The 22,938-nt window shown below is 41.8% G+C and overlaps 1 protein-coding gene across 3 annotated transcripts in view; it reads left to right on the top strand.

Moving 5' to 3' along the window:
• The window catches only part of CEP128 (centrosomal protein 128), a 423,731-nt gene that overhangs the window by 334,263 nt on the left and 66,530 nt on the right, over positions 1 to 22,938 (top strand). For all 3 annotated transcript variants that reach the window (XM_074956067.1, XM_074956068.1, XM_074956066.1), the window contains exon 19: positions 1,863 to 1,912. In XM_074956067.1, the coding sequence (XP_074812168.1) occupies positions 1,863 to 1,912 (50 nt within the window). The remainder of the gene's footprint in view (positions 1 to 1,862; positions 1,913 to 22,938) is intronic.

Here is a 22,938-nt window from a genome sequence, read left to right as displayed (position 1 = left end):
ATCATAGGACCTAATCACATTAGCCACGCCATCAGGGGTTCATTCACCTGCACATCTACCAATGTGATATATGCCATCACGTGCCAGCAATGCCCCTCTGCCATGTACATTGCCAAACCGGACAGTCTCTACGCAAAAGAATAAATGGACACAAATCTGACATCCGGAATCATAACATTCAAAAACTGGTCGGAGAACAATTCAACCTCTGTGGCCACTCAGTAAAAGATTTAAGGGTGGCAATTTTGCAATAGAAAAGCTTCAAAAACAGACTCCAACGAGAAACTGCTGAGCTTGAATTAATATGCAAACTAGATACCATTAACTTGGGTTTGAAGAGAGACTGGGAGTGGCTGGGTCATTACACATATTGAATCTATTTCCCCATATTAAGTATCCTCACACCTTCTTGTCAACTGTCTAAATGGGTCATCTTGATTATCACTACGAAAGTTTTTTTCTCCTGCTGATAATAGCTCATCTTAATTAATTAACCTCTTACTCCATCTTTTCGTGTTCTCTGTATGTATGTATATATATAATCTTCTTACTATATGTTCCATTCTATGTATCCGATGAAGTGGGTTGTAGCCCATGAAAGCTTATGCTCAGATAAATTTGTTAGTCTCTAAGGTGCCACAAGTACTCCTGTTCTTTTTGCTGATACAGACTAACACGGCAGCTACTCTGAAAATTGTATGAATGGACTCTTTCTCCCACTAAGTCTGCATAGGTGCTTTTGGACATCTGACAATCCACTGCTTCTTACCTGAGCGGTATCAGGGGGGAGTTGTGCATCTTGAGACTCCATTCGTACTTTCCCACAAAGCTATTGTGGCAGTTGAAGTTCTCTCAAACTAACGTATTTCCTCATCCCAGCATATTGGAGCACAACTATCTCTGACTTTGTTGGGATACTCTTTCTGTTTGATGCGAGACTCTGACCTGAGATTTTTGTCAGTTACAGTAGTTAGAAAGAAAAATGTGTTAGAATAGTCAATTCTGTTTTTCTTGAGGACTTTGTGAGGTCACCTGTCAAGCTTTCCCAGATAGAACTGTGAACATCACACACTATATCCTGAGTTTAATTGTATTCCCAAAGTATGTGACTGAAACCAAGAGTAGTGCAACTCATGTGACAAATCCTATACGGAGCTGCAATTGGAAAGTGCACAACAACATGAACTGTCGAGTATATTTTGGTGGTTGTTACATAAGTGAATATCAAAATGTAAGGTGTCATGGTGCATAGACTGCAAGAGAGTGAGTTCTCCTCTGGTGAGTACTTTTTCTGTCAGGCGCTGATCTTTCAGGGAGCTTGCCATTTGCATGATCAAATGTTTTTTTCACTCCCTCCTGGTGAAAAGTGATAATTATTGTGACTGTGATTAAGACTGCACTTCTATTTATAAGTGTCCTTTTCTTCAAGGGGTTGTAACTTGGCCATAAAAATTTACTCCAGAGTGAATGATGACATGTAATTGAATGTCTTTGATCTCTTTCCTATTTTTAATCAGTTTTCAGAAAAGATCTCTTTGGTCATTTCTGATACAAGTGTTAAAATAAAGAAAAATTAGAGGTAAATATATCTTTTTGTCTGAATTAAACTCTACCCCATTCAGTGGCTTTCTGAGTAAAATTGCCTTCTTATATATAGTTTTTAATCACTTCAGCAGCCCATGTTTGGCAGCATTTTTATCAGTGACACATTTCAGTTTCACAGGGCACATTTTTATGACATTTCATACAAAAACTTGACACCTTTATTACAGGTTTTCTTTATCAGGCTCTAACATTTCAAGTTGAGCTTAATAACAAGTAACACAGTTCTCATTGCTTTGTGTTTTGTGTCTTTCTTACAGATCTGCTGGAGAAGACTCACAGGAGAGAGGAAGAAATGAGAGCTCTACAGGTATATCTACTAATTAGACTGAAGAAGCTTTATTTTTTGGTAACCTTCCTCCTTAATGTCTTTCTCCTAAATCCACATAGAGGAAACCCACAGCCACAGAGTGACTGCTCACCAGTAAGACCACACTGCTGCGTTGCTTCCTGCCAGCCAATAGCTAGACTGATAATAAAGCAGACTTAACTGGCTAGCAGTCTTCCATCTGGTGGTTGTACTTCTGGCTGTCTATTCTATTCATGATACTATAGCCACCAGTGAGATTCAACCCAATTACTCTTGTGTTCTGTAGGTGGCAAATGCAGTTCATCAGCAAAACAAGTGCTTTCCCTTTGGAGTGAGCCAAGCTGTACTGAATTTGTCTCAGTTGGCAGTTGCTCTGTTTATATCATATGTTTGGCCCCTCTCCATGTGGGCACATATATAAGGACAATGCAAATGCTGGGGGAAATTTATGAAAGCACTTCTCAATTTTCTTTGCCGGGAAAGCAAATTCCATTATTTAGAAAAGTTCGTTGAAAGACCAGATGTTTCAGAAGAAAATTATAGAGCTATGCACACATATGTGATGTAATATGTATATATGTGTGTGTATGTATTTTTGTGTTTTTACTCTAGTTCATTAGATTGATTCATCTTCTTGGAATATATTTGTTTTTCCCATAACACTGAGTAAAATCTCAAATTTAGGTACAATTCTCATCCCAGCTAGCTTTGGAAATCTCCATGCAGCTACTGCATGTGTGTGTGTTCTGGCAGCAATTTCCAATGAAATGTCCATTCAAATAAATGAAGCATTGGAGTGTGCCAGGTATGGTTGAATTTCCCATGGCAAACCCTTGCTAGATGTACAGAATTTAGTATGTCATCCAGCAGTGAAGTGGTTAACTTTATTAGCACTTAATGGTTTACATTAGTCTTCAAAGCTCTCATTTTTTAACCTTAGACCCAGCACTGGAATACTATTTAAGCATACTGTAACAGTCACAGAAGGCATGCATTCCTTTGAACTCAAAAGGAATAGGAAGGCAAGAAATAAACTAGTATGACTAAATGGTGAGGTTCGGGAGGTTTATTCAAGCAAAGCCGGTGTCTTTCAGAAAATAAAAATCAAACCCATATGAAAACATTTGAGAGGAGCAAAAAGTACAGCAGGCAACATGTAGTATGGAAGTTAAAGGGCTAAAATAAAACGTGAAAAGCAAATAGTCATAAATATAAAAAACAAATAAGACATAATTAACTATGTCAGAAACAGGAATATTGTGAAAGAAGCTCTAGGTCTGTTGCATTAAAAGGTAGTAAAAGGAGCAATGAAGAAGAATAAGGCTATTGTGGAGAAGCTAAAGACTTCTCTGCATAAATTTTTGCCACGGGGTAGTTAAGGTATCTACTCTTTTTGGATTGCAAAGATGAGGTACAGTCAGAGGTTGAGAGGTCAAAAGTAGTAGTACAGAACCAAATTGTTAAATTAAGCAACAAGGTACCAGGCCCATATAGTACACCCAAGAGTTCTGAAGGATTTATAAATTAAGTGTCTGAACTCCAAAATTATCCTTTGACTCTTGAGCTTTACTAAGTTCTATACTTTTGTTGTTAACTTTATTCAGTGGCTCACAGTAAACAGGATACTACCAGTGCTGGTCCTTTTCAGATTTTGTGACTGGTACACTAGCCTCTCCACGTTTTACCTTGATGCCAAGCTACTGTGCTGTGCCTTCATGATTTTCCTGCCCACTTATTTTTCATTTTCTTGGACTGCAGTAGATACTCCAAACTGTAGTGTCTTTCGAACAAGTCAAGTTCCATTGTGCGTAGGAGAATGCACAGTTAAAATGGAGGTTTTGGACAATAAAGCCAAGATCTTTAGAAGGTGGTATTTTTATTGATAAACTGGAACAGTTGCCTGAAGAGATTGGGAAACACTAAAAATGTAAAATAATAATAAATTGTAACAACACGTCAGGGTGTCTTTAAAACACAACCGTACAATTATTAAACTCTTCATTGCAGCTTGGCATTCTTGTTCATTTTTTGTGTCATTAGTTTTATCCCCGGTGTTTTGTTTCTTGCATCTACAATAGTTGTCTATTCTCTTTAGTAGTGTTATTGTTTTTAAATTTAAATGTTTTGTAAAGTATCATAGTTCCATTTGCTTACGGGTTTATGAACTAATCAAACAGCTAAATCCCTTCTCCAACTCACTTCAGATCAACTGGGGCATTGAAAAAATGACTTGAGGGGAGCATTTCCTAATTCAGCATAGCAGCATGAGTGCAAATGGACCCTTGGAGTTGCTTTTCCTTTTCAGACAGATCAAGGCAATGAAAACTTCCTACAGAATCTTGCAGTCTGAGTGCATGTCTGATCTTGATTTACAATATTTATCTTTGCAAAGTCAGTTCCTGGGAAGCACTGCTGAGGGGTCATAGTGCTGCCTAATTGTTAAAGAAGCCAAGCCATTGGTGGTACTCAGCAGCTGTTTACTAAATGTCTGGAAAAATCTATTCATGTTTAAAAAAGGTTTGTTAATCCTTTGTGCTGGTGGAGATCTTTGTTCTAACTTTATTTGATATAGCAACATGACTTTTTAAAATGCATATTTTCCCATAAACATACAACAAAATAGAACTGTACAAAAAGAGCAGGTTAGACAAAGCACTTTGTGTTGTGAAAACAATTTTCCTCCTCTTCCTTTTCCTCCTGGGCTAGAATCCAACCTCTAATGTCAGGCTCGGCCCAGACTACCAGGATTTTTTTATCCACTCTGAACAATTTACTCATGTAGAGACCATAGAGAATTAACCATTAATTACATATAGGAAGGCCACCATGGATTTCTCAGAATTCAGGTTCTAGTTTCCAGCCCTCAGTCTAGCTTTGTAGCTTCATTTGCAGGAATTGGCATGTTACATTAAATTATTACTGAGCCAGGCAAGATAACAAGGTGTCCTGTGCTTTAAAAAAAAAGTAAAGAAAGAAACATGCATTCCTAGTAGCTGACTGATAATGAAGTTATAAAGCCTCGGTTTTTTCACCTTGCTATAAAAATGAAGACCATAAGCTCTAGGGATGGGGCAAGTATTGAGATAAACTAGCTGACTGAGATCATGAGACTATTATTTTATCCCCACTAGTATAGAGAGTGGAAGTATTGCAGATGCAATGGTCTTAATTTTTTGAGAAACAGACACAAGCCCAGGCTGTTCTCATCATCCCTTCATAACCATCCAAGATACAACAACATTATGGGAGCCTTTGGAGAACTGACAGGAGGATATGTGTCATGTAGGCAGTGTTCGGAAAGGGCTGAAACTTAGAGGGAAAAAAGCTGGGTGAAAAATTCATGATCTCATTTTAATAGTTTACAGAGAAGCTCACTAGACTTGGGCTCTGGATTGTGAAGGAGAGCAAATTCCAGAAACAGGGTCAATTCTATCTGGCCTTGGAAAGTTTTACTTTAGGATCTGGTTTCAGAGTAGCAGCTGTGTTAGTCTGTATTCGCCAAAAGAAAAGGAGTACTTGTGGCACCTTAGAGACTAACAAATTTCTTTGAGCATAAGCTTTCGCGAGCTACAGCTCACTTCATGGGATGCATTCAGTGGAAAATACAGTGGGGAGATTTATATACATAGAGAACATGAAACAATGGGTGTTACCATACACACTGTAAGGAGAGTGATCACTTAAGGTGAGCTATTACCAGCTGGAGAGCAGAGTGGGGAGGGGAACCTTTTGTAGTGATAATCAAGGTGGGCCATTTCCAGCAGTTGACAAGAATGTCTGAGGAACAGTGGGTGGTGCGGGGGGAATAAACATGGGGAAATAGTTTTACTTTGTGTAATGACCCATCCACTCCCAGTCTCTATTCAAGCCTAAGTTAATTGTATCCAGTTTGCAAATTAATTCCAATTCAGCAGTCTCTCGTTGGAGTCTGTTTTTGAAGTTTTTTTGTTGAAGAATTGCAACTTTTAGGTCTGTAATTGAGTGACCAAAGAGATTGAAGTGTTCTCCAACTGGTTTTTGAATGTTATAATTCTTGACGTCTGATTTGTGTCCATTTATTCTTTTACGTAGAGACTGTCTGGTTTGACCAATGTACATGGCAGAGGGGCATTGCTGCCACATGATGGCATATATCACATTGGTAGATGTGCAGGTGAACGAGCCTCTGATGGTGTGGCTGATGTGATTAGGCCTATGATGGTGTCCTCTAAATAGATGTGTGGACACAGTTGGCAACGGGCTTTGTTGCCAACTAGACCATTTGCTCAAGAAACTCCCTGAAAAAGCACAAGAACAAATTCGCACAGACACACCCCTGGAACCGCGATCTCGGGTATTCTGTCTGCTACCCAAGATCCATAAACCTGGAAATCCTGGATGCCCGATCATCTCAGGCATTGGCACCCTGAAAGCAGGATTGTCTGGCTATGTAGACTCCCTCCTCAGGCCCTACGCTACCAGCACTCCCAGCTATCTTCGAGACACCACTGACTGCCTGAGGAAACGACAATCCATCGGTGATCTTCCTGAAAACACCATCCTGGCCACTATGGATGTAGAAGCCCTCTACACCAACATTCCACACAAAGATGGACTACAAGCCGTCAGGAACAGTATCCCCGATAATGTCACGGCAAACCTGGTGGCTGAACTTTGTGACTTTGTCCTCACCCATAACTATTTCACATTTGGGGACAATGTATACCTTCAAATCAGCGGCTCTGCTATGGGTACCCGCGTGGCCCCACAGTATGCCAACATTTTATGGCTGACTTAGAACAATGCTTCCTCAGCTCTCGTCCCCTAAGGCCCCTACTCTACTTGCGCTACATTGATGACATCTTCATCATTTGGACCCATGGAAAAGAAGCCCTTGAGGAATTCCACCATGATTTCAACAATTTCCATCACACCATCAATCTCAGCCTGGACCAGTCCACACAAGAGATACACTTCCTGGACACTATGGTGCTAATAAGCAATGGTCACATAAACACCACCCTATACCGGAAACCTACTGACCGCTATTCCTACCTACATCCCTCCAGCTTTCACCCTGACCACACCACACAATCCATTGTCTACAGCCAAGCTCTATGATACAACCGCATTTGCTCCAACCCCTCAGACAGAGACAAACACCTACCAGATCTCTATCAAACATACTTACAACTACAATACCCACCTGCTGAAATGAAGAAACAGATTGACAGAGCCAGAAGAGTAACCAGAAGTCACCTACTACAGGACAGGCCCAACAAAGAAAATAACAGAACGCCACTAGCCATCACCTTCAGCCCCCAACTAAAACCTCTCCAATGCATCATCAAGGATCTACAACCTATCCTGAAGGACGACCCATCACTCTCGCAGATCTTGGGAGACAGGCCAGTCCTTGCTTACAGACAGCCCCCCAGCCTGAAGCAAATACTCACCAGCAACCACACACCAGAACCACTAACCCAGGAACCTACCCTTGCAACAAAGCCCGTTGCCAACTGTGTCCACATATCTATTCAGGGGACACCATCATAGGGCCTAATCACATCAGCCACACTATCAGAGGCTCCTTCACCTGCACATCTACCAATGTGTTCCTCAGACGTTCTCGTCAACTGCTGGAAATGGCCCACCTTGATTATCACTACAAAAGGTTCCCCCTTCCCCAACCCCCACTCCCCCTCCGCCCTCCTGCTGGTAATAGCTCACCTTAAGTGATCACTCTCCTTACAGTGTGTGTGGTAACACCCATTGTTTCATGTTCTCTATGTATATAAATCTCCCCACTGTATTTTCCACTGAATGCATCCCATGAAGTGAGCTGTAGCTCACGAAAGCTTATGCTCAAAGAAATTTGTTAGTCTCTAAGGTGCCACAAGTACTCCTTTACTTTAGGATCTGATCCTCTAGCATGGTAATTTTAATTGTGTATGTTGTTATTCATGTCCTCTCTTAGACTCTGGTGTAGAGTTTGTTTGTGCTGTTAAATAGTTGCTCTAGTTTCACAAAAGATGTGACTGTTCTTTAGAGATAGGTGGAGTGATTTCCATATAGTACATGATTTGTGAAGGGCTTATGGATCCTTTGTAATGATGGGTGCTATATTATCAATAAAAAAATGGTTACCATCTACAAGTTTTAAAAGGTATAGACAGAGATAAGGGAGCAAAATAATTTAGGGTAGCATAAAGGAACAGAACTAAAAATATTTGAATGATATTAAGCAAAAGTAAATTTGAGCTAAATCCTGGGGAAAAATTCTAAACACTGAGATCTAGGAGACTGTGGCACAGTCTGTCAAGGCTGGTGGTAGGTTCCCTGTTATTTGTAATTTAAAATTGAACTAGACAAAGTTATGGGGAACATACTGAGGAAATAAACTTTCATTGGTTTGGAGGTGGACTAGATGTCCTAATATGTCTCTTAATCTCCAATTTTGATGAAGGTGAAAAGGCTAAATCTAACTTTAGGGTGTAATCTTTACGCAAGACTGAAACCTCATCATTTTGCAACATGGTCAAATAGCGCCTCAGCCAACTAGAGCTGTACTTCTCAATTTACTGTGCTGGGAGATCTCAGGAGAGCAGAGAGATGAGGATAGTAAAACACCTTTTCACTTTAAGTTTTAGTGGTGGTTACATTCTATCACTCTATTTTACCTGAAGTTTGTAGCTTAATTTTGAACCCAAATTTATTACAAATAAACCTGAAAATAAGATGCCCTGAGAATAATGTATCCTTCAGCTAATAATACTGAAGTTCAGCAACTGAATCATCTTCTGTGAAAGTATCAAACAGAAGCTCAATTTGAATGTCTCTTTGACTCATCAGAATAACAGATGATAGTAGAGGGTGTCTCCCTGGATAGTGACAGGATGTCTTCAGTAAATGATAAATTACAGGGTTCCCCTGCTGCTTAGGGGAAATATTATTCTGTTAAAGTATGGATTACTCTGCATATGAATAGTGAATTTTTTAAGCTAAACATTTACTTGGAGAATTAGTACAGTTGTCCTAATATTTACTCTCAGAACCATCCTTGTATTTCAGAAGTAGATGGAACGCACCTATATCTCCAGATATTGTCGTGTGCACACTTGAAGGACATTGAACTATATTGATAGGTTTCAGAGTAGCAGCCATGTTAGTCTGTACCCGCAAAAAGAACATGAGTACTTGTGGCACTTTAGAGACTAACAAATTTATTAGAGCATAAGCTTTCGTGAGCTACAGCTCACTTCATCGGATGCGTAGAATGGAACATATAGTAAGATATAGATACACACACACACACACACACACAGAGAGATAAGTTGGAAGTTACCATACAAACTGTGAGAGGCTAATTAGTTAAGATGAGCTATTATCAGCAGGAGAAAAAAACTTTTGTAGTGATAATCAAGATGACCCATTTAGACAGTTGACAAGAAGGTGTGAGGATACTTAACATGGGGAAATAGATTCAATATGTGTAATGACCCAGCCACTCCCCGTCTCTCTTCAAACCCAAGTTAATGGTATCTAGTTTGCATATTAATTCAAGCTCAGCAGTTTCTCCTCGGAGTCTGATTTTGAAGCTTTGTCCTCACCCACAACTATTTCACATTTGGGAACAATATATACCTTCAAGTCAGCGGCACTGCTGTGGGTACCCACATGGCCCCACAGTATGCTAACATTTTTATTGTTGACTTAGAACAACGCTTCCTTAGCTCTCGTACCCTAACACCCCTAGTCTACTTGCACTACGTTGATGACATCTTCATCATCTGGACCCATGGAAAAGAAGCCCTTGAGGAATTCCACCGTGATTTCAACAATTTCGATCCCATCATCAACCTCAGCCTAGACCAATCCACACAGGTGGTCCATTTCCTGGACACTATATATCTTACTATATGTTTCATTCTGTTCATCTGATGAAGGGAGCTGTAGCTCACGAAAGCTTATGCTCTAATAAATTTGTTAGTCTCTAAGATGCCACAAGTATTGAACTATACTGTTTGTTGATGCTGATTAATAGAGCAATATAGAATGTTATCCATTTTAAGGCCCGATCCAGCAAACACTCATGCATGTGCTTAACATGTGAGTTGTTTCCGTGAAGTCAAATGCTGGACTGTTGTGTTCATACATCATCCTAGCTGTTCATAACTCTTCCAGACAAAAGATACAGTCTCTGCCCAAAGAGTTTAGAACCTTGGGACCAGATCCTGCAAAGAGTTATGACCCTATTCATTTAGTGCCTGGTACAGTGGCCGTTTAAATCAATGAGACAACTGACTTCAATTGACAGTGTGTCAGTTTGATAGTTGTTGTTTATTATTTGTATTACAGTAGCATCTATAGTCCCCAACTGAGATTGGGTTTTTGTTGTACTAGGCACCTTACAAAGAATAAGTGTCAGTCTCTGCCCCAGATTGTTTGCCATCTAAATAGACAAGACAGACAAAGGGTGGGAGGGGAAATAGAGTCACAGAGAGGTGAAGTGACTTGCTCAAGGTTACATAGCAAGTTAGTGGCAGAGCTGGGAATAATAGAACCCAGGTCTCCTGACTACCAATGCTTTATTCACTAACTCACACTTCCTTCCTCTCATAATATGAATCCCATTGATATCTGTGGGACAGCATGAAGGTACCTGGATCATTCCTTAAGCTAGATGTGATACAAAAAGAGACAACAACAGATAAGTGAGTTAGGCAAGGGAGGGAAAAGGTTTAAACAGAATAGAACTGTGATATTATCTGTGTTTACAGGATGTGCATAAAAATAATTCTACTGGGTAGTGTTTCCTTGGTTAAAATTTTAAAATATTGTAAATTCTGTTTGTATTAATTTGGCAAAGAAATATGGGTCAGCCTTGGATAGAGGCTCAAAAGAAGAATGCTGGAATATGCAGCATGGAAGTATAGACAAGAAACGTCATACATAAATTATACAGGTCTACAAAAGCAAATATTATTCATGTCATAATGACTTTCTGTTCTAGAAATTTCTTGTTTGGTGTATAATTCTGGGTTGCTTTTGGAGAGTGAACATAGTCATTGTCTCTAATCTAGAACATGTTCATAGTCAAACTGCTCTCTTCAGCAGGTAGAAAAGGTTCTATATCAAATTTGTAGATGTTTGAAAAAAACAAACATGGAATAATCCTAATACTCTCAGCTTAAAGTGTTCTTGAAAGGCTGTGTCCCCCTTCACTACACAGAGTAGGAGGAAGTTAACTCTGTGACGTTAACACTGTGCTTCTCTTCTGCTTAATCCTGCAGAAGTTCTTCTGCCCGCTTTCTGTGAGGTCAGCGCTTAGTTGTTGTTAAGTGGTCATGCCACAGAGCATCCTTGTGGAGGGAGGCACTTGCCCCACCTCTGTTCCCCAACCATTGAGCATTTCCTCACTGAATATAATGCTGACTAGTCAACATTATCTCTCATGGGTTCTTCCTCCATATCGGTAAACTCCATCTTAAAGGTGGGTGGCCTCAGAGCAGCCAGTGACAAGGGAGGACTGTGCAGCACAGATCCAGAAATCACTGTACTGCTATGGAGGAGGGAAGTCAGGGAGGCCCTGGGATTCTATGCGAGTGCTACTACCCCAAGTGGAAGTTTCATGATGATGTGGTTGGAAGAGACCTTCAGGAGGTCATCTAGTCCAATCCCCTGCTCAAAGCAGGACAAATCCCCAAGTAAATCATCCCAGCCAGCGCTGTGTCAAGCCTGACCTTAAAAACCTCTAAGGACGGAGATTCCACCACCTCCCTAGGTAACCCATTCCAGTGCTTCACCACCCTCCTAGTGAAAAAGTTTTTCCTAATATCCAACCTAAACCTCCCCCACTGCAACTTGAGACCATTACTCCTTGTTCTGTCATCTGCTGCCACTGACAACAGTCTAGTTCCATCCTCTTTGGAAACCCCTTTCAGGTAGTTGAAAGCAGCTATCAGATCCCTGTGATGGTGCACCCCATAAGGCTTTATGGAAATATGCTCATGAAGGTATATATGACATAACTGAAATATGTTTTATGCTCCATATGCCATTTGACATATCTCTCTGTAAAGGTTATGATCTACTGAATCTATTCATCCTATTTGTATGCAGGTATCATTTTTGTATTCGAAGTTATGAATATTGGCTCTGTACTTGCTTGATTTCTAAGTAGCCTTAGTAAGCATTTGGTCAGCTTCTTGAGAAAGGAATGTGCAAGTTAAATGCCCAATCAAGAAGCACTTAACGGACAATGGATCTTGAAGATGCTAATCCACATCTGAGCTTTCCCAGGAATGTGGCTTGGCTGGTAAGAAACTCAGTCATACATGGACATGTGACTTGCCCATGTGACTCCAAAACTCCATTTTGTAGCTGGATTCTACACAGGGGGAAGGAGGGGTGTCCACTCACAGGAAAAAGTCTATTTAAACCCCTGGGAGACCCGTCCATTTTGTCTTCAGCTTGCTCAAGAGATAGCCTCTCCACCCGCAAGGATACCTGAAGGAAACTGGAACAAAGGACAGTAACTACAGGGGGTGTGAGTGATTGCTGGTCCCAGACTAGAAGGAGACTAGTCTGTAAAAGGAAGCTTGCTAGGTGAGGTTTTTATCTGTATTCAGTTTTCTTAGACATAGACTTGCATGTTCTAATTTATTTTGCTTGGTAATTCACTTTGTTCTGTCTGTCACTACTTGGAACCACTTGAATCCTACTTTCTGTATTTAATAAAATCACTTTTTACTTAATTAATTAACCCAGAGTATGTATTAATACCTGCGGGGGGGGGGGGGGCGGAAACAGCTGTGCATATCTTTCTATCAGTGCTATAGAGGGCGAACAATTTATGAGTTTACCCTGTATAAGCTTTATACAGAGTAAAACCGATTTATTTGGGGTTTGGACCCCAATGGGAGTTGGGCAGCTGAGTGTTAAAGATGGGAACACTTCTTAAGTTGCTTTCAGTTAAGTCTGCAGTTTTGGGGCACGTGGTTCAGACCCTGGGTCTGTCAGAGCAGACTGGCATGTCTGGCTTAGCAAGACAGGGTGCTGGAGTCCCAAGCTGTCAGGGAAAGCAGGGGCAGAAGTAGTCTTGGAACATCAGTTGGCAACCCCAAGAGGGTTTCTATGATCCAATCCGTCACAATCCCCCCTCATTCTTCTCTTCTGCAGATTAAATAATCCCAGTTCCCTCAGCCTCTCCTTATAAGTGATGTGCTCCAGCCCCCTAATCATTTTTGTTTCCCTCCGCTGGACTCTTTCCAATTTTTCCACATCCTTCTTGTAGTGTGGAGGAGTATTCCCCATAGACCTAAGGAAATCAATGGATTTTAGTGGGCCTTGACTTCTGCTCATTCTGCTATGGTGAGATGGGCATGAGGAGGTAAACACCACCCCATTGTCTAAAAATTTGCAAGAAACAGAATGAGTTGAAACTAAGGTTTTTTTAAACCCCAGCAAAGTTCTTCTCATTTAGGGAATGATTTGTTTACAAGTACTCAGCTGAGAGAATCAGAAAGTAACCAATATTCCTGCTGTAAATACAAATAGTTACACTTAGTGCTTTTTATGTTTACTAATCTACAAGGCCATCAGCTGAAAAGTATGAAGGACAGAGGAAAAATAGTTTGCAGTGTTATAGGTGTGTTATACCCAGGATATTTGAGAGAGAAGGTGAGTGAGGTAATTTATTGGACTAGCTTCTGTTGGTGGAAATGATGGGCTTTAGAGCTATACAGAACTCTTCTTCAGTTAGCCCAGTTTTGTTGGGGCCATCGAATGAAATTTGCGTCTGTTAGGTTGGATTTGCTCCACTAGGAAAGGAAAATATCATCCTGTGTGTTTGGACTGTGACTAACATGATAGGGCCAAAAGTCTGTTGTTCGTAATAGTTTGCTTAGCAGATGAAGTGAATCTTTGCAGGCACATATCACTATTTGAATCCAAGAAGCACATTGAAGAATTGCCTAGTTCTTCGAGAGTTTGCTCATGTTGATTCCATGTTAGGCGTGTGCGTGTGCCATGTGCACCATCGGCGGAGATTTTCCCCCTAGTAGTATCCATAGGGCCGGATAGTGCCCATGAAGGCCTGCGCTCATGTGCCGGTATAAGGGCTGCCTCCAGTCTCGTGCCCTTTCAGTTCCTTCTTATCGCCCGTGACGGTTGCTGGAACAGCCTTCTCTTCCTTGCGTTTTCAAGCCTTCTCCGATGGTTTACAGATTCAGATGTGGCTTGCATTGGTCTACTCACTGAGCAGGCACCATTTGGACTCGATTCTCAGCATTCCAGAATCAGTTCTGACTTCTTGACATGGTGGTTAGACCCAGTCTCGGTTCTATCCAGAGTGCCTTTTGAGTTCCCGCAGCCATCGATAATGTTGGTGTCCAACGCATCGACCTGGGGTGGGAAGCCCACCTTGGCAACCTCAGGACCCAAGGTCTCTGGTCAGAGGACGAACTATCCTTACACATAAATGTGAAGGAACTCAGGGCAATTCTGGTGGCCTGTGAAGTATTCCTTGCCCAGTTCTCAGGCAAAAGTGTGCAAGTATTTCCGGACAAAACAGTATCAATGTTTTATGTCAACAAATAGGGAGGGGCCCGCTCCATGGTTCTCTGCCCAGAGCCCTCGCTCTGTGGGATTTCTGCATGAAGCATTCCATTCACCGAGAGGCATTGCATCTCCCTGGGAAGTTGAACGTTTTGGTGGATTGCCTCAGCAGATCCTTCCCCTCTTGCCACAAGTGGTCTCTCCACCCAGAGGTCATCAGTGTCATCTTCCAGAGGTTGGGAACGCTCTAGGTGGACCTGTTCACCACCACAGAGAACAGGAAGTATCACTGCTTTTCCTGAGGCTCTCTCTCCGATGCCTTCCTACGGTCATGTTGGACAGCCTTCTGTATGCTTTCCCTCTGATCCCCCTGGTTCACAAGGTCCTCCTGAAGATCAAAGGGGATAAGGCGAAGGTCATCCTGATGTCCCCAGCATGGTGTCATCAGCATTGGTTCGGCATGCTCCTAGACTTCTCAGTCGCAGACCGGTGGACTCTCCCTCTCAGACCAGACTTGATCTTGCAAGATGATGGGCGACTCCTCCATCTGAACCTCACAGGTCTACACTTGTGATAAATGAAGGAGGGAGATAGCTCCCTTTTATGGACACCCAGCCAGCCAGCCAGTTAGCTATAAAGTCCCTCTTGGTGGCTGTTCTCTGCTTGCTTTACCTGTAAAGGGTTAAAAAAGTCCCCCAGTAAAGGAAAGGGAGTGGGCATCTGACCAAAAGAGCCAATGGGAGGGCTAGAACTTTTTTAAATTGGGGAAAAAAACTTCCCTTTGTCTGTTGTTGTTGTGGTTCTCTGGAGAGAGGAGAACAGGGAGCATTTATGTTGTGAGAAGCTTAAGCCAGATATGAAAAATCATCAGATCATACCTAGAAATTGCTTACCTGAAACCCCAGATATGTAAGTAAATTAGGTAATGTCTAGAAAGACACGATTAGGTTTATTTCTGTTTATCTCGAATTGGCTTGTGGACTCCTCTGTGCTAACCCAAAATGCTTTTTGATTTGCTTGTAACCTTTAAGCTGGACCTCAAGAAGGTTATTCTTGATGTTTAAATTTTGTAAGTGGGTTTTTTAAATCTAGCAAAAGCCTAAGTTCCAGATGTATTTTCTTTCTTTTTGTTTTTAATAAAATTTACCTTTTTTAAGAACAGGATTGAATTTTTGGTGTCCTAAGAGGTTTGTGCATATGCTGTGAAATTAGCTGGTGACAACAGCTGATATCCTTTGTTTTTCTTTCTCAGCTCTTCCCCAAAGTAGAGGTGAAAGGCCTTGAGTGGACCCCACAGGAAGGAATTCGCAAGTGTGCCTTTCTGGTTTCAAAAGGGTTTTTTGCGTTCGGGTGGTGGCAGCAAAAATGTAACCTTGGGAGTTTAATACAAGCCTGGAGTGGCCAGTATTACTTTTAGAATCCTTGAGGACCCCCACCTTCTGCACTCGAAATACCAGAGTGGGGAATCAGCCTTGACAACACTTGACAGCATGGTTGCTGCATGGCTAAATCCCGAGGAGAGAGCATTCCTGGAGCAGGTCCAGCAGGTTTTGCTAGGTAGCAGAAAGTCCTCTACACGGCCAAGTGGAAACGCTTCACTTGCTGGGCAGCCAAGTGGGGCCTTTGCTCAGTGCAGTTGTCCATGCAGTCCATCCTAGAGTATCTCCTTCATCTGAAGCACCAAGGTCTTTCACTGTCTTCAGTTAAGGTCTACTTGGCAGCTATCTCAGTGTTCCATCGCCCAATCCAAGGCAGATCTTCATCCAGCAGCTGATGAGCAGATTCATTAAAGGGTTGGAGAGGCTCTAACCACAGGTTTGTGACCCAATCCAACTTTGGGATTTAAATCTGGTCCTGTCCAGGCTCACGAGGCCACCTTTCGAGCCCTTGGCATCTTGCTCCCTGCTGCTGCTCTTGTGGAAGGTCGCTTTCCTGGTAGCAATCACTTTAGCCAGAAGTGTTTCAGAACTTCAAGCTTTGACCTCGGAACCTCCCTATACTGTTTTCTTCAAAGATAAGGTCCAACTGCGTCCCAACCTAGCCGTTCTACCCAAAGTGGTGTCGCAGTTTCACATCAATCAAGACATCTTTCTGCCTGTCTTCTTCCCGAAACTGCACAAAACAGAAGAATGGTGTCTGCATTCTCTGGATGTTAGAAGGGCCCTACCTGTTTTTATTGGCAGGACAAGACCCTTCCGCAAATCAGCGTAGCTTTTTGTTGCTGTCGTGGATAGAATGAAAGGTCTCCCCAGAGAATCTTGTCCTGGATTATGGCCAGCATCCAGACCTGCTATGAACAGGCAAAGGCCCCTCCTCTGGCCATCGTGAAGATCCATTCTATGAGAGCACAAGCGTATTCAGCAGTTTTCCTGGTGCAAATACCAATGCCGGGCATCTGCAGGGCAGCGATATAGTCATCAAGCCACACATTCACGTCCCATTATTTGATCACCCAACAGGCCAGAGATTATGCCAGTTTCGAAAGCTGTGTTACAATCGGCATGCCCCTGAACTCCTAGCCCACCTCCAGGGATATTGCTTGTGGGTCACCTAACATGGAATAGACATGAGCAAGCACTCAAAAAGAAAAAAAATGGTTACCTACCTTTTGTACCTACCATTTGTTCTTCGAGATGTATTGCTCATGTACATTCCATGACCCACCCTCCTATCCCGCCATCAGAATTGACGGCAAGAAGGAAATGGAAGGGCGCCGGGCCAGTGGCACCCCTTATACCAGTGCACGAGTGCAGGCCTTTAGGAGACACTCAAGCCGGCCCTCCAGATACCACTAGGGGAAGAATCTTTGGCAATGCTGTACGTGGCATGCGCACACACTTAACATGGAATGGACATGAGCACCACATCTCGAAGAACAACAATTACGAACGGTAGATAACTGTTTTATCCTAGGTGGCAGCTGTGTGTAGTGTGTGCAGTGCTTTGATGCAAGATAAAATAAAATGAATACATAGAAGAGAAAAACTGATAACAGTTACATAAGAATTGTGGTTCCTCTAAATCATTACGATACACAATACATGGTTCAGCTTGCCACCAAATGCAACATATTTTGGGGGTGGTATAGATACAGTTGGAGCAGTTTCCAGCTTGGAAAGCCAGGATATGATGATTGCATGGGTGTCAAGGGATCAGCCCTAATGGTGTTGAGGAGCTGCCATCTGCTCTGTCATTGAGAAAATTATAGGAATATTTTTAGACATAATTTTGTGTTAATGTAAAAGGTCAGTTTGTCAATTTGAATATGTGAAACACCTGTACTGCTCATGCCCAAGTCCTCTGTGTCAAATCTCTTCATAAATTACACCGTAATCATTGAAAAATTATGTTTGAAGAAATTCTCAAAACTTATTCAACAGCCAAATACCTCGGAGTTCAAAACTAGAGGCATACATCTAATTTTAAAATGTAAATCCTTTTGAAAATATTGTTTATTTTCCAATATTGGGGTCATCCTACTACTCCTGTCCCCATGCAAAAGCTACTTTTTGCTTGGCAGTCCTCATTTTAAATTAGACCATGTCTAAGCTACAGAGTTAAGTCCACTTAAGTTACATCAGCTATCATAAACCACTGTAATTACAACACTTGTGCGTATTCACACAATGTTCCTTATGGCAGTGGAGCACATCCACAGTCGGTGCTTTAGCACCAACAGAGAGAGCAGTGCACCGAGGATAGCTAGCCCACTGTACAAATCACGATCTTTTGCTTCTAGGAGTTCTGGGAATGGATTGCAGTGTATCATGAGGGCAGAGGTGCTCCGCTGGTATGTAGGAGCTGGCCCTCAAAGGCACATCTGCAGAAGCAAAAGAAACAATACAAAGAGTCAGTACTGTGAGTGCACTCACAGCCTTGAATCATAAAAGTTACATTTACCTCTTTCTCACTTTCCCTTGGAAAGCACGGAGCACGGTGAAAGCCATAAATATGGTGAGTTTGGCCCAGGTGGGGAAGGTGCAAAATAGGACAAAGGGTGTGGGTGGTTTCAGAGGGGGATCACAACAAGCGTCTCGTGACAGTATTCTGAATACTAGCACTGTTTTCCATAGGTGGGTGTGATCGAAGCTGATATCTCATTACTGAGGGTAAACAAGGATGCAAAGGTGCATCTCTGCATGCATGCGGCTTTAGATCAGGTCCATATGTTGCTCATCTCTATGCTACTTTGATTCCTGCAGAAGTAGTTGCCGATTGACACAGCAATGTTTCCTACAGCAGGGAAGAAACAAAGCAGCTCTTCCAAGGAACCTTTGGCAGAGGATTGCAGAGTACTTTTAAGAAAGTTTCCTAGAGATCTCTATGGAGGATTCCTGGGAGAGCCCAGTGTGCACTAACAATCTTTACCGCAGCGTCCCCATTGCAGAGCTGCACAGGGGAATGTGAAGCAGATGCAAACAGTACCCAGTGTTGTTTTCTGTCCCTTCTCCCACTTGTACCATGTAACAAAATAAAGGACACTTCTCCCTCATGTCACCGTGCAGTATTGAAGCAAAATGAGTACTTACCAGAGCTCCCTTCTCCTAGTTCAGGTGGGCAAGAGCTGGAGTACTGGGACTGGCTAGACCCCTCTGCTCACTGTGCCACCAGATGACCCTGTCGCCTGTCCCACATACTCCTCCAACTCAACTTCCTCATCCGCCACTTCGTATTCAGGGTTGACTCCACTGACTGCTGCCTCCAGTCCTCCCAAAGTATCCCTGGGGCTCTGGTGGTGGGAGTGGGGTCGCCACTGAGGATGGCGTGCAGCTCCTTGTAAAAGCGGCATGTCTTTGGCACTGCACCAGAGAGATGGTTGGCCTCCTTGGCCTTCTGGTATGCCTGCCTCAGCAACTTGATCTTAGCATGGCATTGCTGCGTGTCCCTTTCATGCCCCTTCTCCTCCATGCTATGAAAAATCTGCTTGTAGGTATCCGAGCTCCTACAACTGCGACTACACTGCCTCGTCTCTCCACGGATCCAACAGATCCAACAATTCCAGTATACTCCAGGCGGGAGCATGTTTGCTGCAGACAGCCAGCATGGTCAGCTGGGAAGAAGCAATGTGAGCTCTCCACACTGAGCAACCAGGAAGTGGAATTGCAAAAATTCCCATGGTTTTAAAGAGGGGGAAGTGCATGCCTGTGTACTTGGCTGCATGGTAGTGGAGTTGAAATTGCTGACCAAAGTGGTCATGATGGGCATTGTGGAACATTTCCCGGAGGCCACTTAGGGAGACATAAACAAACGCAGTGACTACGCTGACACTGCATCGCTCTACCTTGGTCGCAAAAAGCTCTATGCTTCTTGTCAAGGTGGTTTTATTATTTCAGTGTAGCAGGAGAGTTAAATTGGTGGGAGAAGCATTGTAGTGTGTATACCTCCACTGTTTTGTCAACGAAAACTGACTTTTGTCGACAAAGCTTGTATAATGTAGACAAGGCCTTACAGAAGTTGTCATCTGGATTGCCACAAACCACTCTCACAGCCTTTATTAGATATGTAAATATTCTCTTGGTGTTCCCAATCCAGATGTGGTTCATTGATGAGAAAGCTCTTGAACAAGTGTAAATGCTTGTAACTACCACTGGAACTTCATAGAGGAAGTGGGCATTTCAAAATGGATGTTGTATCTTTTTTTACATTATATTTTGTTTAACTGATTTTTGTGTCACAAGTTCAAATACTAATCAGATGTCTCAGACATGCTTGCAAACCACAACCAAGACTCTGTTTAGACTAAAGTCCCAAAGGTATTAAGGCAACTTGTAAGATTCTTTTATTATTATTTGTATTATAGTGGCACCTTGATGCCTTAACTCAGTTTAGGGTCCCTTTGTCCTAGGTGCTGTATAAACAACACATAGTAAGAGGCAGTACCGGCTCTACAGAACCAAACAAGCTCAGTGTGGAAGAAATTTAGTCTTATTGTTCTGCTGATGAGCTGAAATACAGAAAGATTAAGTGACTTGCTCAAGGAAGTCGGTAGCAAACCTGAATGTCCTGAATGTCCATCCAGTGTTTTAAACACAAAACCATCCTTTCTGTTTTCAAAGGATAGCAACTTAATAATTACACTTCTGGTTTTTTTATCAACCATTATCAGAGGTAAAACCTAAGATTCTATAACTGAAACAAAAGAGAGACATTTTTCTCTATTTTCTCAGTTTTTTTTTTTTTTTTTTTTTTTACTTTCAGCATTTGACAGCAGTTTGTGTCGATTTCACCATTTTACTACTATAGATAGTAGTGTCTATTTGTTGTGGGCATTTCACACAGCTTCAAGAGAGAGAAAAATATTCTAAATTGGAAAATGTAATTCTAAAACTACAAAAATTGAGAAACACAGTAAACTTGAAATTTACTAGATTTCAAGTTTACTGTGTTTCTCTATTTTGTTCAGCCATACTGTTCATATGGTTTCAATGTCAGCCAGTCTTACTGATATCCATTTTTACTGGCAGGAAATCAGCTATAATTTTTACACAGTTGTATTGTAATACTGTGTTTTGGATCTCAAATATGCTAATTTGCACACTCTTTTGTGCCAGTTTTCTTTTTCCTAGCTTCTTGAATATGTTTATACACATTCAATCTCTCCAGTCTTCTATGAGCAATTCTGGCATGGTTTGCACGTTTTCAAAACCACATGTCACTTGATTTTCTTGGATTTTTCACTTTAATTTGATAAAGCTGTTTTTACTGGAATATGTTGTCTATTTTTCTTTCTGCCCCTTGAAGATGTCCAAAGGAGCTATGATTGTGGTTTAAGGCAACCTGCTGACAAAAATACATGTTAGTCCTGTAATGAAGGGTGCAACTACTGTACAATGCTGATACAAGTTAACTTTATTTCAACCCCAACATCATGTAGTGGGTGTATATGACAGGTTGGATCACAGTAACCCCCTGGGGGCTGCCACCTGATATGCCAAGACTACTTCTGTCCTTGCTTTCCTGCCGTGGCAGCTTGGGACTTCAGTGCCCTGCCTGGTTTAAGCCAGACCCTCTAGCCTGCTGCAAATCCAGACCCAAGTCTGAACCACGTCCCCTAACAGCTGTAGGCTTAAACTGAATGCAGCTTCAGAAGTGTTCCTGTCTTTAACACTCAGATGCCCAACTCCCAATGGGGTCCAAACCACAAATAAATCCGTTTTACCCTGTATAAAAGCTTATACAGGGTAAACTCATAAATTGTTCACCTTCTATAACACTGATAGAGAGATATGTACAGCTTTTTGCCTCCCCCACCCCCCCACCGCCTCTGGTATTAATACATACTCTGGGTTAATAAGTAAAAAGTGATTTTATTAAATACAGAAAGTAGGATTTAGGTGGTTCCAAGTAACAGCAGACAGAACACAGTAAATTACCAGCAAAATAAAATAGAACACGCAAGTCTGTGTCTAATACAGTACGAAAACTGAATACAGCTAAAAACCTTACCCTCAGAGGAATTCCAGTAAGCTTCCTTTTGCAGACTAGTCTCCTTCTAGTCTGGGTCCAGCAATCACACCCCTGTTATTACTGTCCTTTGTTCCAGTGTCTTTCAGGTATCCTTGGGGGGTGGAGAGGCTATATTTTGAGCCAGCTGAAGACAAAATGGAGGGGGTGTCCCAGGGGTTTGAATAGACTTTCTCTTGTGGAGGGTACCCCCTCCTCTCTCCTATGCAAAGTCCAGCTCCAAGATGGAGTTTTGGAGTCACATGGGCAAGTCACATGTCCATGCATGACTCAGTCTTTATAGGCAGCAGCCATTGTCCACATGCTACCTTGAAGAAGTCATGTAGACTTCTTATGTGGATTGGAGCCTTCCAAGATCCATTGTGCATTAAGTGCTTCTTGATTGGGCACTTAACTTGCAAATTCCTTTCTAAAGAAGCTGACCAAATGCCTTGCTAAGGTTATTTAAAATCAAACAAGTATACAGCCAATATTCATAACTTTGAATACAATAATGACACATGCATACAAATAGGATGAATAGATTCACTAGATCATAACTTTTACAGAGATATGTTACATGGCATATGTAGCATAAAACATATTCCAGTTATGTCATGTATACATTCAGAAGCATATTTCCATAAAGCTTTATGGGGGGCATCGTCACAGTGTATTTCAGATGTTTTCAATGATAATAAAGGCATATAGTGCTCTGATCCCACGGAAAGATTAAAATACATTAATCTTAGTATTGTTTGATAACATCAGTGGCAACTGATATCTAGTCTTACACACTGATTTGCTAATTGGTTCAGCTGTTCAGTCAATACAAATAGCCATTCTTATTAGAATTATTATCTTATTATCCTGATACAATAATTAAAAATTCTTGATGAGCTCTTTCTGCTCACTGTCATCCTGACGTAAAAAGAAATTGCTTTGATAGCAACACATACAGCAAGATCAGTTTTTGGATCCTGATCTCTTACCTTTGTTGAAGACAAATGAGCAGCATCTCTGTTCCTGCAAATACTGGGGGCCCT

The sequence above is a fragment of the Natator depressus genome, chromosome 6, assembly GCF_965152275.1.
Source record: "Natator depressus isolate rNatDep1 chromosome 6, rNatDep2.hap1, whole genome shotgun sequence".
Taxonomy (NCBI): Eukaryota; Metazoa; Chordata; order Testudines; family Cheloniidae; genus Natator; species Natator depressus.
This window is presented reverse-complemented; position numbering and strand designations above follow the sequence as displayed.